General features: G+C 39.4%; 1 protein-coding gene across 1 annotated transcript in view; it reads right to left on the bottom strand.

Moving 5' to 3' along the window:
* Nucleotides 1-7,312: 7,312 nt before the first annotated feature.
* LOC134815844 (plexin-A4-like) overlaps nucleotides 7,313-17,095 on the bottom strand; it is a 34,752-nt gene continuing 24,969 nt past the window's right edge. The window contains 16 exon segments of the mRNA XM_063824427.1: nucleotides 7,313-7,621; nucleotides 7,748-8,002; nucleotides 8,123-8,287; nucleotides 8,444-8,872; nucleotides 9,027-9,597; nucleotides 9,600-9,830; nucleotides 9,952-10,411; nucleotides 10,555-11,152; nucleotides 11,283-11,434; nucleotides 11,566-11,890; nucleotides 12,034-12,186; nucleotides 12,662-12,851; nucleotides 13,223-13,347; nucleotides 13,496-13,834; nucleotides 13,994-14,122; nucleotides 15,571-15,762. Of these exon segments, the coding sequence (XP_063680497.1) occupies nucleotides 7,409-7,621; nucleotides 7,748-8,002; nucleotides 8,123-8,287; nucleotides 8,444-8,872; nucleotides 9,027-9,597; nucleotides 9,600-9,830; nucleotides 9,952-10,411; nucleotides 10,555-11,152; nucleotides 11,283-11,434; nucleotides 11,566-11,890; nucleotides 12,034-12,186; nucleotides 12,662-12,851; nucleotides 13,223-13,347; nucleotides 13,496-13,834; nucleotides 13,994-14,122; nucleotides 15,571-15,762 (4,527 nt within the window). The 3' untranslated portion in view covers nucleotides 7,313-7,408.

Genomic DNA, 17,095 nt, shown 5'->3' with positions numbered 1-17,095 from the left:
GTGTAAGAATATATTATTTATTATCACTCTGCCCCCACTACTATACACGTATGCGCATTGTAAAAACTTTAAACATAACATAACTGAACTAGCTTCAGTCCATTTTGGTACACATTTTTACGCAAGAAAGAAGAGCTCAGGATGATGTGATCTGACTGCTTACACAATACGAATACAGACACAGTAACTTGATTGGCCTATGAGTTCTAGGATGTCAAAGTTTAAAACACACATTTGTGGTGCGCGTGACTGATTAGGCCTCATTTGTATTTCTAACCAGATTCTTGATCTTTAAATATTACATATTTGTGTCCGATGATTTGTTATTTGGATTTTTAAAAGATCACAAAGGCTTGTTGCAGAAAAGTGGCATTTTTCCCCGTAACAACATCTAGTTCTACTAATACTAGGGCCAAAAATCGCTAATAATACAAAAGCGAATTCGATCAATTCGTAATTTCTTTTCCATTTTTTCATATATTATATTGTCATAAAATAAAAACAAACGGATTAACGAGGCAAACTGCGAATCGGCCTATTGACTTTAAATCAACTATTAATGCAGAAATAAATCAACTCTTTGCAGAAATAAATCAACTCTATGAAGAAATAAATCAACTCTTTGCAGAAATAAATCAACTCTATGCAGAAATAAATCAACTCTTTGCAGAAATAAATCAACTCTATGCAGAAATAAATCAACTCTTTGCAGAAATAAATCAACTCTTTGCAGAAATAAATCAACTCTATGCAGAAATAAATCAACTCTTTGCAGAAATAAATCAACTCTTTGCAGAAATAAATCAACTCTTTGCAGAAATAAAGTAAAGACTGTAATTCAAATTATGTTGGTACAATGCAGACGTTATATAAATATTTCAACTATAAGCGTAGCCGAGTAGAAACAATGTCTAACAGTGAAGTGAAAAGAGAGGTCCCAACTCCCTCACTATCCCTGCCTCTCAGATCCTTGCTTGCCAAATGCCAGGTTCTCAAACTAAATGTGTAAAAATATGTTGCAGGAAAAGAAACACACGAGTTTGAGGCTACACTAAAGCTGATTTAACACACGACCACACACGAGTTTAGCAACTTGTGTGTGGTCCAACTTATGTAAGAGGGGGAAAATAGGCTAATCCCGCTGCCTCAGCTGATTTAACACACGACCACACACGAGTTTAGCAACTTGTGTGTGGTCCAACTTATGTAAGAGGGGGAAAATAGGCTAATCCCGCTGCCTCAATCTATACTAATAATCCCAATAAATGTATGTGTGTATGTGTATAATTTCCGAACGGATTAATCGAGAAAACGGTAAGAGTTATGGGACTGGTTTTTTCGGTATAGTTTAGACAAAATTCTGACGAAGCCAATAAGCAAAGTTTTTCTAAATCGGCTGGTGGTAAGTGGTTTAATTGATGGTTTTGTATAGCTGCAAGATTGCCTATTAAGTATTACTATAGTACTATTGGATATGTGTTGGAAGCTCAGAATTAAATTTACTCTAATGCGGCCGGTTTCGACTGAGCGATCAGTTCGACTGCGACAGTCATGAAGTCCCGGCCGTAGGCACGGGTTACACTAGTAACTCAATAAGGGGAGTACAAAGTTTTAACAGAGTCAAATATCACACAATATCACACAACAGGAGTTTGCCACCAACTTATATATTTATATACGAGGGAGTGTGTGGACCAGCTTATATATTTATATACGAGGGGCGGGGGCTGGTTATTGTACTATAATTGTCTCCTTAACCAGGTAAAAACCTTTGTGTTCCCACTTATTGTGTGTACTGTTGTGTGCACCAGGTTTGTGAAGCTTGATGTAAAGGTGACAGGATAGTGTGTAGCTTTATTGTAGTGTAGTCAATTGCGCACCCGACTAAAGGTTTGAGATAGAAACCTAGACTGCAGATGATGTATATCTGATTATCTGTAGTCTGTAGTTTATCTGTACAACTTTATAAAGTTGTGGAGAAGGGGAGTAAAATTAAGCTAAAGATTTTTTAAAACATTCAACTCAAATGAACCCGGTTTTGATTAGTTTATTGGAAGTTGGAAAAACAAACTCATTATGTTTTTAAAAATACCCAAATGTTCAGGTAAGAAATTTATAAAGTTACTAAAAATCCTGAACCGGCAAATTAATGCCAACGTGTTGCACAACGTTTGATAAAAGCTTTATCAACCAATGTCTATGGAAGCGCATGTGTGTCAAAAAATATATAAATATAGGCATAGCCTGTGCAGCAACACGCGTTTTCACCTAACCGACCATGTGCTTTCGCGCCAGTGCAGCATGCAGGCGCGCTCGTTTCACACGGGAGGCGAGCGGAGAGGAGTTTAAAGATAAAGTAGATAAGGATAAAATACATAGATAAATAGATAAAGATAGCGATTAGAATATTATATAGAGATTTTACAGCAATTTTACAAAAATGACACACATGGGCCACCTATTGATTTACATAGTAAACCTGCTAGCGCATGTGTATCATTATTTTTTTTGACACACATGCGCTTCCATACAATGTCAAACATTATGTAGCTAGCAACAGTGTCACATAAGGTACACAAAGTGACAAAACGCGCCATCATAAATTGTCAGGCAGAATAATTTCAATTGATGAAATAATAATATAAGAGGGATCAGGGTTTGAATAAATTAGATATTTTGGATGGCAAAAGAGATAGGTATTAACAAATTTTAAGAAAAAGGAAGAACAGGCTTTCTTCTACTAATTAGTTTCAATAATAATGACCTGAAACCTATAACCAGTTGATGATTAGATGAGATCCGATGTCATATAGTAACCCAATTCCTAACCCTACGAGACCAACTTCACTATAATGTGGTCATGTCACGTGATCGAAACGACGAAACAGCTTTTTCGTCGGGGAACATTCTAACCCTATCTCATGTGGGGTGATTTGGAATCATTGTTCACAAATACATCTATTCAAGTTGCAGATCCAAGGGCCCTTTTAGGAACATCCAAAAGTTCAAGTTCAGAGTGATTGCTCGCTCGAGAGATTCTACCAATCATGAATTTGAAACCTAATCACCGGAATCATATGGAAGAATCGTCAAATTGCTACATATTACAATGAAACTTAATAACTAAACATTAAAACTAAATCTAATGGCTATTATACATGGGAACCAGTCACGAGGGTGGAAGACACGAGGGCGAAGACACAAGGGCGGAAGTCGATCACATGACACAAGGGCGGAAGTTCCCTAAAACGATCATATGATCCCTAAAAACTAATGAACCAACTTATCAGTCACTTACTATGGGCAGATGATCTGATACTCTTGGCACTGGACCCCAAAACCCTCCAAAAGCAACTCGATGCTTTGAACAATTTCTGCTTGGAATGGGGCGTCGAAATTAATGCAGATAAAACTAAACTCATGAAATTTAATTCCCGCTTCGATAATTATCAGCCGGTTCCCCTCAAAATTGGTAATCACTTGTTAGAAGAAGTCGAGTCATACTGTTATCTAGGAATCGAAATACACAAATCCGGCACATTCACAAATGCCCGAACTGAGCTCAAAAAGAAAGCCATGCGTGCACTTTATGGCATGAAAAGCTCAGTAAACAAATCCAAATTATCATTCCGTTCTCTAACAACACTCTTTGACGCTCTTATTAAACCTATCGTTCTTTACGAAGCGCCTATTTACACACCTAATATGGCTATCATAAAACACATAACAAAACAAGTCGATCTCAATATGGATCCCGACACAAAAACAAAATTTCAAACTAGTATCCTCAAGAAAATAAGTCTTCTGAACAGCGAAAAAGTTCACCTTCACTTTCTTAAATGGTCACTGGGTGTAAATCGTAAAACCAGCAACGCAGGCGTCTGGGGTGAGTCAGGCCGCTACCCATTAATCTATGAATGTATTAACCTCACTCTCAAATATAGCCAACGCTTGAAAAATCTCAAAGATAACTCCCTTGTATCCTTAGCTTTCAAAGAACAGATGAACATGAAATTGGACTGGTACAGGGGTTTGGAGCCTGTCCTCGCGCTAGACCCATGTTTCTCTACCGATCATGTCACAGCCTACCGCACACTCAAAAACAATCACTCCAAGTCAATTTTCGAAAGAAACCCGAGTATCGCAAAACCACCAAAAGAGGACTTTCTTATTCACAACGGTTTCAAGAAACGAATTCCTCCGCAATCAACACGACCCATCGGGAGTAAAATATTCACACCACACGTCATTACTAAAACTTTGAAAAGTAGCTTTAGAGAATATTGGGGATCCTGTATCAGTGTATCAACACTTCTCGGAAATTAGAATTCTATCGTGACCTAAAATCCAAATTTAACAAAGAGTATTACCTAGACAGTGTCATCAAATATGCAGACCGTGCTAATATCATTATCACAAGACTGCGGATCAGTGCACATCGACTCGAAATTGAACTTGGCCGATATAATCAAACTCCTCGCGATGAGCGAATATGCTCCTGGTGCAATATAGTCTTAGGTTCTGGTATCATTGAGAATGAAGATCACTTCCTTAACCATTGTGATCTTAACGCTGCATCGAGGCGAAAAGTCCTAGACAAGATCCAATCAATCATATCAAATTTAATCAAACCATCTGCGACATCTTGTTATGTTTACACTGTCATCCCTGGAGCAAACGTCCTCAAATTCATCAGCAACAATAGTGAAATCATTGAATTAATCACGAATGAAAGTCAAGTCCACCTCACGAGAGTCGTTGCTAGATTTGCCACTACGTGTTTTAACAACCGCAAGAAATTCGTCGACTCTCTGGCCAGTACATGAACACTGAAAATCACTGTACCAGCGCTTTTGTTTCTTTTCGCGTAACAACGAGTGCAAAGTGGCCTGGCTCAAGCATTACTTACAGCATTATAACCAAGGCGACTGTAAACAAAATATTTTTTGTCATAATCTTTATTTTTCACTTTAGTTTAAGTTATATTAATATAATAAATTCAAATCTTATGATATTGTTATTATCTTAACAGTTACTATTGTAGCTTAAGATTTTAAATTTGTATTCCTTGTATTCCTTGTATTCCTTGTATGACTCACTTTATCATGGAGCCATACACCGTCCTGTCTCCTGAATTTCATGGCCTACAACCTACAACAATTGCATTCTTACCATTATCTCATCTTATTACACTTCCCACACTAATCTAATCTAAATAACACTTCCCACACTAGCCCACCTGCACTTTCATTAATCATCATATCATCAATCATACCTGTATCTAATGCATCCAAATATGACTTATTTTAAAACTAATTTTATCTGAAGATCCACAGTTCTTTGCCATTGATTTGTGTGTTCTCGTCATTTAATTTAACCGCTCCCACTAAATCGCAAATTTTAGGAAAATTCTTGTGAAAAGGCCCTGATTAACGGGTGATACTCGTATAATATCTGTTTGTCGACGAGTCCAACTCGGCGCGCGTCCTGGTATAAGGTTGTAAACCTACAAGGCCCTGAGGGTATGAAAGTTATCTAATTCGGTGTATTTTTGGACGCTGATCCCGAATTCAGAATTGTAGGTTTACAACCTACCAGGACACGCGCCGAGTTGGACTGGAACAGATATTTTACGAGTATCACCCGTTAAATTCCGAATCACTTTCATGACGTATAGCCATAGGGTAAAAATGCTTCCCTGGAAAGTCATAGACAAAAACTTTTTTGGTCACGTGACAAGCTAGTTAAAAAGGAATTCGATTGTTTAGGGCTCGCATTTCAAGTGTTTCCCTAGTTAAAGCATAATTTATCAATATTATTATTATGAAGTGAGCTGATTAGAGCTTATACATTATACATTATACTTATACTTAAAGTTATAGTGAATGGAAATCTAGCGTCCACGACGTGACGTCAAACGTTGTATTTACGTTTCAATATTATATAAGCTTTTGACTATGAACCTATTTTACTTACTTCTTTGATTTTACGAACTCAAATTCGATGGCCAAATTATCGACCGATAAACGGTATTATTTCGATAATTACTAAAATGTAAAAATTTATCGATTTTCTCGATAAAATATTTTGGACAGAAAATGCAAACCCTAGTGACCGAGTTTATGTAACTTAGCTTAGCTTGTTCCATTCCATGGGCAAGACGCCTATAAGTTCAATTTCTTAAGTCAAACCAAATAAAACGGCGATTTATTTTAGATAAAAGATGAGAAAATTCTTTTATATAAATAATTTAAGTCCAAAATGGATTAAAAACAATTGAAATTTTACACATTCGACTTATAAAATATCTCCTTTAACAATGCGGAAAGTCTTAAGCAAATTTACTTTCACATTATTTTTGTTAATTGTAATCGTGAAAATTTTGAAAATATTGATTTTTAGTTATGATTAACTTCTAAACAATAACCTATAAATAAGATTTCAAATAGATAATAGAACATCAACCGGTTTTTAACAATTACTGATTATGGATTTCATCAATTCCATGCGTTTTCATATCTCTTTCTGGGATTTAAATGCATTAAAGCCAACTTTCGTACAAACTTGTTAAAAAGTACTTAACAGTCAACATTGAAACGGGGAAAAACAAAGATGACGTGAACATTATAACTTAGCGACTGGAATTAGTAAAATAAAGTTCCCAGTGCGGGATAAACATTTGTAAACCCCTAGAGTAAAGTTAGTAAACTTAAGAAGGTAACTAACCCCGCTATTGTTTTAAAGTATTTGAAGCAGATGAATAACAAACAATGCGTAAAACAGGAAATTTATCTGGTGTATTGTTTCGAAGGAGGTTTGGACATTGCAGCTAAACTGTTACCGGGTCACCTCGTCACGGAGACTAACTATTTGATATTCAACAATGTCCTGCAAATATCTGAACTTCCTCCGAGAAAAAAAGAGAAAGGGCTACGATCAGGCAGAGCAAAATATTCCACCATCGAATGCAAATTTATTATTATGAAAGGATTCAATTTTTTGGACATTTCAAAAATTGGATCGTAACTCATTCTGGTATATAAAACTTCGTCAAAATTATAGTATTTGTACAAATAATCTACAATAATATCAACAACGAGTGTGAGGCACAGCTTATATAAACGGATTATATCAGCAATTTATTCAATGTTTTCGCTTATAATCGTCGAATAATCGGCCAGCTGTCAGCATTTCCACATCACCAATAAAACAGTAAAAACATTGCTATCATAGCTCTACAAGTACAACAGCATCAATCATAACGAACCCTAACCACTCAAAAACAGTTGCACAGTTCACTCAACCTGTAACATCGGCTCGACCGTAAAAAACATGTACCTAGCAATCGACTTATCAATTCACCAATTAACGAATTATCTAAATAATCAACTAATAAACCGTGAAAACACTACACTAAATTGGGAGCTGTCATTAAGCTAGCGTCAATGATGGATGTGAATTTTAGGTTAAGAGAGGGTGAGTCGGGTCCAAAAGAAGTTTGTAACTGTTTGGAGTACTTGCTGGCGATTTGTAGGAGCTCTGAGACGGCCACGGTGGAGTTGAGGCCAGTAGGAGGGAGACCTGTTAGGAAGTCTAATGGTGCTGGAGGGAGGGACGACACCTGAGGGAGGGAGAGTTTTAGTTCATGAAAAAACTTTATCTTAATCATTTTGAGGGGAGATTGAGTGTTTTTAAAACAGCAATACTAGCCGACTACCGGCTAAACCTTAATCTCTGTTCAGCCTACCTGTTCGTAGTGTTTCTGGACTTGTTTCCTGTATCTTGGAATATCTTTAGCGTACAGGAGTTTGTTTATAGGAGAATCCTTTGTAAGCCCCTTATCTGAGGTCGAGCAGGAGTCCATAAACACGCCACACACGATATTCAGAGAAGAGTCGATAGTAGGGGTCTGGTCGATGTCAAATAGGAATTGAGGATTCTTTATCACGTTCATCCAGAACCGAAGTGACAAACTGTTGTTCTTCCACGTGTGAATACAAGCCTGGAAATAAGGGCCGTTAATTCGATATCCTGATATAGGAGAGGATGAAAGTGTAGAAAGACAAAAGTAGAACACTTAAAATCAGAATTCAGATTGAAAAGGCCGAGGATAATCACGTACCTGATTGTGAAGTAGGTTATGCCGCTGAGCCTGACGCTCCAGGAAGTCGAACAGGTACTTAACAGCCGGAGGGACTCTTTCACGTGACATGAAAACGTTACCCAGGAGGTCGTCTACGTAGGGTTGTAGGGTACCTTTAGTTGACAATAAACGGGTAAGGAACACCTGGGGAGAGGAGGGGTTAGAGGATATGTGGTAAAATATCAATATGGACAGAGAACAAATCAATCAACAAACAAACGCATCCCCTCTAAATTTTTTCAACTTAGTTATATTTGCAAACAATTCAAATATCTCAGAGTTGATAAAAAATGTTCTTACCTCGGACATCATCTTGGTGCTGAGGAGGGTGTCAGACTCGTTGATGTCGCAACCAGGTTTCACCAGGTGATAGACCTGGTGTCGCTCTTCCGACTTGTCAGTGTCACTCGTGTTCATTCCCGCTGTTATCAGGTTACCCTTACTCCTGTATCGCTTAGTAGTCAGGAAGCTAGCTTTCCTCCTGTCAGTAGTAGGACTGAGAGAGCTGTGTTCGGAGTCTGTGCTGAGTGGTATCATCGCGAGAACTGGAGTAGGATCTTCTATCTTGTAGTCCGCTAGAGTACACAGCTTTCTCCATCCCTCCACGATTGGGGCCTGATTCTCACGGAGGATCATTGGGGTGTTCCCTGTTCTGATGTACATGAGATCGAAGGATTCAATCGAGGGGATTTGAGAGGCGGGTTTACCTCGGTGTACTGATTCGATAACCTGAAAAGTGGCGAATTAAGCTTTCATTCGATTAACTTATTTGAAAGTTATACCAAATACATGTTGAAAAGAGATACAATTTAAATGTTGTTCTCTACTTTCTCAGAAACTGAACAGGTCAAAAAAATCAAGAGGTCTTCTTATTAAACTGTACCTTTCGTTTTGCTTGTCTGATACTGTCACAAGTCAGTAAGGTGACGGAATGTTCCTTCTTGTTAAGATCCCGGACAGTCCCTACAATAGGTTTAAACTCGATTGTCTCTCTTAACATCTTCTCGTTGTTCAGACTCAGTTTAGCCTCGTACGTTATCTCGTCTTGAGGTCCCAGGTCCAGCTGTTGTTTGATGGCAGAGAAAAGGGTGAAGATGGCATTTCCTGCGTTTTGTCGGAGATACTGGTAACAACAGTAGTTGAGCCAGTGAGTGAGGAGTTTATCAGCTACACTCTCCGTTCTCCGGAGCAGCAGTTGAGGGTGGTTCTTCTTTGCCAGGAACTTGTCTATCAACTTCTCCATCAATGAGAAGAGAACCTCAGTGAGGTAGCCCATGTCGTTGCCGATGACGATGACCAACAAACTGGCCATCTTACACTTGGCTGCCACATCAAAGTGTGGATCAGCCTCCACAACCTCGACGAACTTATGCAAGAAGGCCCTATCTCTTAACAGTCGTCTGAACTGAGCTAACCGTGCTGTCTCCACCACCTTAGAGCTGGGAGCACTCAGTCTGGCGAGAAGATCTTAGTTTCAGCTTCTGTGCCGGGAAACAAAACACTCGACATGAAGTCCGAGAAAGGTCGGAAAGGAATTTCGGCAATGTTTCCGTTTACGTCCGTCAGCTGCATTTGGAGTGCAGTGAACGCATCTTTGCATTCGTTTGCCACTCGCATCTCCAGTTTCTCCATGTGCATGCGGACCGTTTTGAGAGTTCGACGATGAGACCGCTGGCTTCTGTGATATCTAGAAAAATTTGTTTGGTTAGAAATAATTCAGAATTTTACAAAAACATGTCAAAAATGTTGTCTGAATATTTAAATAGCAATGTAAGATATAATAATATCAGAGGTTTATGTGAACTTACTTGAGTCCCACATATGACAGGAGGACGACTAGAACAATAAAACCAGCAATAGGGATGATGATAGCCACATAAGGAATACCACCCGAAGGGCTCTTGGTGTAGTAAAGCTTTCCTGCTGTGTGCTTCCAGTTTCCAAGTTTCACTGTCACGATCGCCATGTACTCCGACGAATACTTCTTGTCGTGAGAACGCTTGTCAGGTGCATCTGTGACGTCATCATCAGCCTCACGCAACTTGCGTGACCCCTCACGCTTAGGGCGGGAGAGTGCCTTCATCTGGGCTTTGTGTTCCTTGTAGGTATTGTAGTTGGGTGGTGTGATGATAATGAGGTTCTCGGTTATGTCGTTTATAGTTACAGCAAGACCTCCGACAAAAACCTCTAGACCGGAAACTTTGTTCAGACCTTGTCCGTTAATGACAAACTGCTGTCCACCAGAGAGAGGCCACTCAATAAAACCATCTGAAAAGAATGAACGTTTTAAAACTTAATCTATTATGGTCGTATGGTAACTTGATTTTCAACAAGCACTCCTTGTGAGGCAGAATAAAACTAAAAACGATTACATTTATAGGGTTTGTCATACAAATAAGTTAAATAAAAACCTTCATTAGTATTATTAACAGGATCAAGTATAGGATCAGCGTGGACAGGGAAAGGATTCAGTGCTATCAGATGGTTGTCAGCCTTCAGATGGGCAGTCACATAAGATACAGGAAGGTCCGAGAGCCCTGCCATGTCCATGTCCAATGTGGGAGTTTTACACAAGAATTTGGAACCTGATTTCTCACATTTATTTTCACCGTTGACTCTGTTGACAGTCTCGAATATAAGCGACAGTTTCTGAACGCACTCAAGCCTGTACCCTTCTTTAAAGCCAATCTCTATTGGGATCCCTCCTGAGCTTATGGAACTGTTAATGCTCAGAGACTGAGGTATCGGGTTTTCCACCACTTGGAACAGGAAGGGGCTGTTAACCATTCCACCGTCAATGTTAACCTGAAGGTTGGACTCTCCGATCACTCCTGCTCTGGTGGTACAGGACACTTGTTTCTGGGTAGCCTTGTCGATGACGTCACACATGGTACCAGCAACAATAACAGACATGGAAACCCCGATATTAAGCTCGTCTCCAGAGATGGTGAGATCAGTTCCACCAGCAGCGATACCACAACGAGGTGACACGTCGTTAACCTTGTGTTTCTGTGGGATAGACGGTGTTAGAGGTGAGGCTTGTTGTAGCTAAGTGAGAACATTTAATAACAAATAATCAGAAAACGTACAATATACAGTACTTATAATAAATAAACAGCTGAATCTAGGTTGCCCTTACCTTGTAATAGTACATGAAGTTAGGGTAAATGTACTGGTCCCCACTAGTAGTGACCTCCACTAAGCCGTGTTTAGGCACTCCACTAGGGGATGTCTGGCAGACTACTGCTCGGGACACTTCAAACCCTTCTGTCTGTACCTCGCAGGGTAATCCTGAGGGAATGAGTAAGTTAAAGTTTCATTGATTTCTGTTTTTAAGTTTTAAGGGATGAGCAGTTTTTTGATAAACATAGTTCTCCGAAAACAGTGCAGACTAAAGAGATTAAATCTATAACTTTACTGACCTGCTATCTTGATAGAAGTGATGTCTGTAGGTCTACTTCCCAAGTTAGTACCCCTGATAGTCACCAGAGTTCCACCCTCCACCGGACCATGTTTAGGTTCAAATGACTCGACAGTGAGACCGACACAGACTGAACTGTACGCTCCCGGACATATGTTGGACCCTCCAGTCTGGAGGAGACATTGGGAGAGTTCATCGCACCACCCACACCTTCTCAGCATGGAGTTAGCACGACAGGAACTGCAGTCCTTACCAAGGACCCCACAACGGTAGATGTCTATTTCGGGTTGTCGTTCTGATTCAATTTCTTTGGTATTCCAGAGCACCTGGAAAGGAAAATATCTAGTTATAGAATGTTGATGCTGTGATCATCAAGTACATATTATGTCAAGTGTCAACTATGAACTCTCCCCTGCTGATATTGTAAGGATATTATCAAGAGATAAGACAATCTTTAGATCTAACGAACCTTGACGGGGGAGATGACTTCACCAGCGGTAGCAGGACTGTTAAACGTGTGGTTTGTAGCACAGATAACTTTAGTGTCGTTAACGTAGGTACCCGGGAGTCTGGTCTCCTCACCGTGTATGTTGACTACACATGTGTAACTGTCTTGGTCCTGCTATGACGGAGTGTGACGTTAAAAATGGTGACATTGTGACGTCATCGGTTAATGACGTAATTGACTTTTTGCAACGATATCTTTTGTGTTATGTTGTGTATTTTGAAATCACGTCCATTTGTGATGCAGCGTGCTTGCCATTTAAGTGTATCATCATAAAGCAACCGCATTTCTTAATTTGAACAAATCTATTAAAATTCGTTTAACCGTCGCTCAACTTTGCAAGCACATTAAACACTTATTTTAAATCGAAGCTTGCCATTTCATCCACTATTTATGGCAAGAGACATCTCAAACAGTTACGCTACGAAATTATAACAATCATGTTATGCGAAGCTTTTAAATTTGGGACATCCTCTTCCACTGCTGATTATGGCAGACAAGAACATGGAAACTTGTTGCTAAATGAACAAGGCGGAAGTTCTTAATTCTCAAACTAACTCCAAATTATCTTGTATCTACTTAGGGTACTTACCCCAAAAGGTTGCGGCAGATTACGGCCGGATATTTCAAGTCGATGGGAGTAGTCAGCAGGAATGTATGAGATCCCGTAGTTCAGGGCTGGGCACTGATGTGGTTCTGAGATCTGTTCACAGACCTGGTCACAACGGTTTGCGTACGTGCACCACCCGCAACCCACTGCTGCACTGGTGCAGGATGTACATCTGAGGAAGAGGGGAATTTAGTAAAGATAAAGGATAGATTTAGAAATTACTCTTCACTTACAAGGCTTAATTCAAACAGATGTGTGTTGGTATTCGTGGTAGTTTTTCTCAATTTCCGATATTACGCAATATCCTGGGTCTTATCAGATATACCGTCACCGAAATTGAATTATTGCTCTTATCACTTATCGTATCTGCAAACTTTCCCAGCAGATTAACTCAGCACTTCAAAGAGAGGAATTTAATGTTTTACCCAACTCCTTAGTCCCCAACAAACGGTAAACTCCCCTCCGACTTTGGAGTTGTTAGCAGAAAACACCCCCTACAAATGAAGGTCACAGGTAAAAGTAAAGCTGGCATGGCGCACTCACGTGGTGTAAGATTCACAGTTGAAGAAGGTGAACGCCTGCTCGGATGATGCAAGGACTATGTCTCCACTAATGAGGGAGAAATCCACCATGTGCTGGCCGTCTATCGGCGGGTTAAGGAAAGGAATCTGAAATAAATAAAAGGTCAGAAAACAAGGAACTTGGAATGAACACGCGATAATTATTTTCTGTCAAGTCGGTATCCCAAGTCAACACAGTCAGCCGGCAGCCAGAGAGATGTGATAGTTTTGTAAAAGCGCTAATCTTTTAACTTACCAAACAAGTGATTTCACCATCTTCCCCAACAGCAGCTTCCTTCAGTCCGTACCTCCCAAAATCACAACTAACAGGAGTCCCCTCAGGGTAGTGATTGTTGGTGGTTACAGCGACCATGTTTCCCACTCTCTGAGTACCCATGCTCATCATGTTGGGTTTCAGGGCGGTGATGCTGGTACACTCGCCCCCTGCACGCCACACATCACTCGTACACTCGTGTTCAGGAGTACACCTCCCTGCCATCTCACACCACCCACAGTGTGGGTCTCGCACTGCAATACACTTCTCACAGTCTGCGTCAATGTAGCTGGAGCAAACGGAGATGGGACGGGTGAACACCTGGAAGTGGTGGTGTTTGTTAGCGGAGAAGGATTGTTAGTTCATAATTGGAGTTTTTAGGCACGCCCTGAGTCTGACGTGCCAATCTTTTGGTCGGTGATAAACAAGTTAAAGGTTTCTTTGAAGAGCGGATATCGCCTGTAGATAATTGGTACTTACGGAGTTTTCAGTCAAGATCAACACTTCGGCTTTCTCGGATAACACCTTTATCTGTAGCACTTTGCTGGAGAGCGTTTCTGTGCTGTAATCGTCTATGTGATGAACTCTATCCACCGATTCGATGACATACTGAAATAACAGGTGGTCAAACACGTGGTTTATTTTGACGCGCGCAGCAGTAATCGGCTACAATAAGCTATCTTTTCGCCTTAGCGCGTTACGTTAAATTTCTATCAGATCGGGTAATGATGTTACTTGTCAAAGTATACAATTCTGATACTTATGTTTGGCCTTTACAATGGTTGCTGGTGAAAATCAAACTATTTGATTGAATGATCAACATGCAGGTTCTAGCCTACATTCCAACATCACCATGATAGAAGACCCACTCTCAAGAATTCACGCACCGAATCTACCAGCACGTTTCTTTAACAATTCGCCTCTAAAAATAACACCATCCAAAACAAATGTATGCAGATAATTTCTCAATTATCAATAACGGTTTAAAAGGCTCGGATCATAGATCATTAAACAGAATCCACGTGAACAGCTGAAAGGGTATCGTGAAATCACTCGGGAAAACATCACTACAGTGGATCCTTTTGAGCATGCTCGATCACATGGGATTTTAGAGCTCATAAAATATTTAATATGCATTGTTCACGAATAAATTCCATTATGTTGACAAGAATCCATCCCGCGTCAGTTTATAAAGTTAGAGGCCTGAATTCTATTCGCTGTACATCCAAATTTAGAAGCATTTAACATAAGTCATTTTCACTAAAAATAGGCACTTTACGTTTAACAGAGTCACAGGTAGTTAACCTGCACTTATTTAAAACGTATTGTAAACTCAACGTGCTTCGCCGCTATACGGTGTTCTGTTATTTTATTTTAAACTGTCTCTTGTCAACTTTCTCACTCTACCTTGTCAACGTATTATCGATCATTTAAGCTTAATAAGCCAATAACATCACAAGTTTCAAACGACATGAAGTCAGCCACACTACTAGTATTTGACAATGTGCTTTCCTACGTTAATGCGAATTCATCCGAAATTCTGTCGGCACCTCACAAGAAAACCGCCCAAGATTCGGAATTACAGTACTGCACATAATATGCTTCTAAAAATTCAGCGGTAATGACAGGGGTATTTTTGTGCCGAGTTTAACAGGTTTAACTAAAGTGCCAGGCTCGGTGAAGAATAACAGGGGAGGTATCTGTGATTGAGCGCCTCCTGAAACCAATATGCGCATAGACCGGTGGTTAGCGAGCAGAGGCTGAAAAGTCGGTGAGTTCTCCAAGAAAGTTCAGGACAGATCAAGAGAGATGCGCGGCGGGAGATCAAAACAGACGAAAGTTCAACACCTAGACGCAACCAACACGACAGCTTGACCAATTTGACACAAGATTTTAGAGCATATGCTTGGTTTCGGAATTTATGATAAGGGAGGATAAATGTTCTATCACGGTATGACAGGAAACAGGTTTCAGTTGAATATCATGGTATTCATAACTTAATAAGTAATTTCAAAATTAAACACACAATATTTAACCTTAACCAGAACTTCTCTTACCTTTTGAAGAGTGTGTATATTCTGATGCTCCACTCCTAAGAACACCTCTACATCAGTCTTCACCACGTTTGTAGAGATTGCCAACACATCTCCCTCAATCAGTTTCACACTGCTCGACCTCAACTTCTCACCCACTTCCAGTGGATAGTTGTCATTCTTTATATTGCACGTGCAAACGTCTGTACAGGTCGTCTGAAGGGGAGAGGGTTAGATTCCAGTCTGGATTTCGGCAATGATTAACAAAATATTATATAATTCGGGTTAACTCGTTTATATTGGAGAGTTGGGACAGTGATTTAACGGTGTTAACTAACAAAATACCGTAACGGAGTATGTATAACGGAGTAATATCCCGTTTAACGATTTTTATCAGACAAAAATCACCCGTTTAACTTTATATATTTATTTACAATCTAAGTAGACGTCCCAAAAGTCTGATAAAAAGATTTACAGTATTAATCACAGACCTGAATTCAATATCTCCTTAAATTACAATTTGCAGTTACAAAAGGATAAGGGGGAAGGAGGAATTTGTGTTGGCTAAACTATGTATTCATGGCATTGTGGTATCCTTGATAATTGTGATAGTAATCTGTGTACAAGGCATTCAGGATAATACTCATACTAGTAAATAATGTCCAATTTACCTATTTATTCTAGTTACTGTGATAATTATGAGTTATTCTTCTAATAGTAATACGATAATTTTAAATGAAAGGTCATCATAGTATAGCATCATTATGATAATCATATACTAATTATGATACCATCCGGAAATCATTAAGTACCAACAATTATGTTACGCAATTATGTAAAATTACAACCATGAATGGTAAATTTACAGAGAATATTCACTGACTACGCTGTAGTTACCCCTGTTCACGATCGTCTAGGCTCCAGAAAAGTTCTATGATATTCTACTAGAAGCACAATTTACCCTATAATTATACTGTATTTGGGGCTAATATCTAACCAACAGTTTACCCTTTTAACTCAGCTGGCTAGTACTGAGATGGGGTGAATCTCCAACTGAGAAGCGATGGGATGCACCACTTTTAACCGTCAATATTTCATATCATGATTCATGACGTTCGACAACTCAATATAATAACCCTTCGCCTTATATTAACCTGTCACAGAGACATAACCCTAGAATTTTCCCTAACGCTAACCCTCGACCTTAAATTTCGAGTAATCTTGGTGGTATTTGACAAGAAGATGAGAGAGAGGTGTTTGAACCCGATTAATAAGTTAATAGTGCAAGAGAATGTGAAGGATTTGCGGAGGTAGCAGGTGTTTAACAGGGTAATCGTTTTCTGTAGATTTAATTAACTGACATGTGCTCAACTGACACATGACAAACCTAAAGCAATTTCATTGGTTGAGAATGCTGAGTGGAGATTGTTATTGGTCAATGAGTGTTTGATCTCATTCTTTTGACTCGGGAATGCGAGTGCAAAGCTTCATTAGTTTTAGTAAAGATTTGATATAGAATTCGACTGAAGTTCACAAAGACTTTGATTTG

The sequence above is a fragment of the Bolinopsis microptera genome, chromosome 5, assembly GCF_026151205.1.
Source record: "Bolinopsis microptera isolate Bmic1 chromosome 5, MBARI_Bmic_1.0, whole genome shotgun sequence".
Classification (NCBI taxonomy): domain Eukaryota; kingdom Metazoa; phylum Ctenophora; class Tentaculata; order Lobata; family Bolinopsidae; genus Bolinopsis; species Bolinopsis microptera.
Note: the sequence above shows the minus strand (reverse complement) of the source record. Positions and strands in the feature narration are given on the sequence as shown.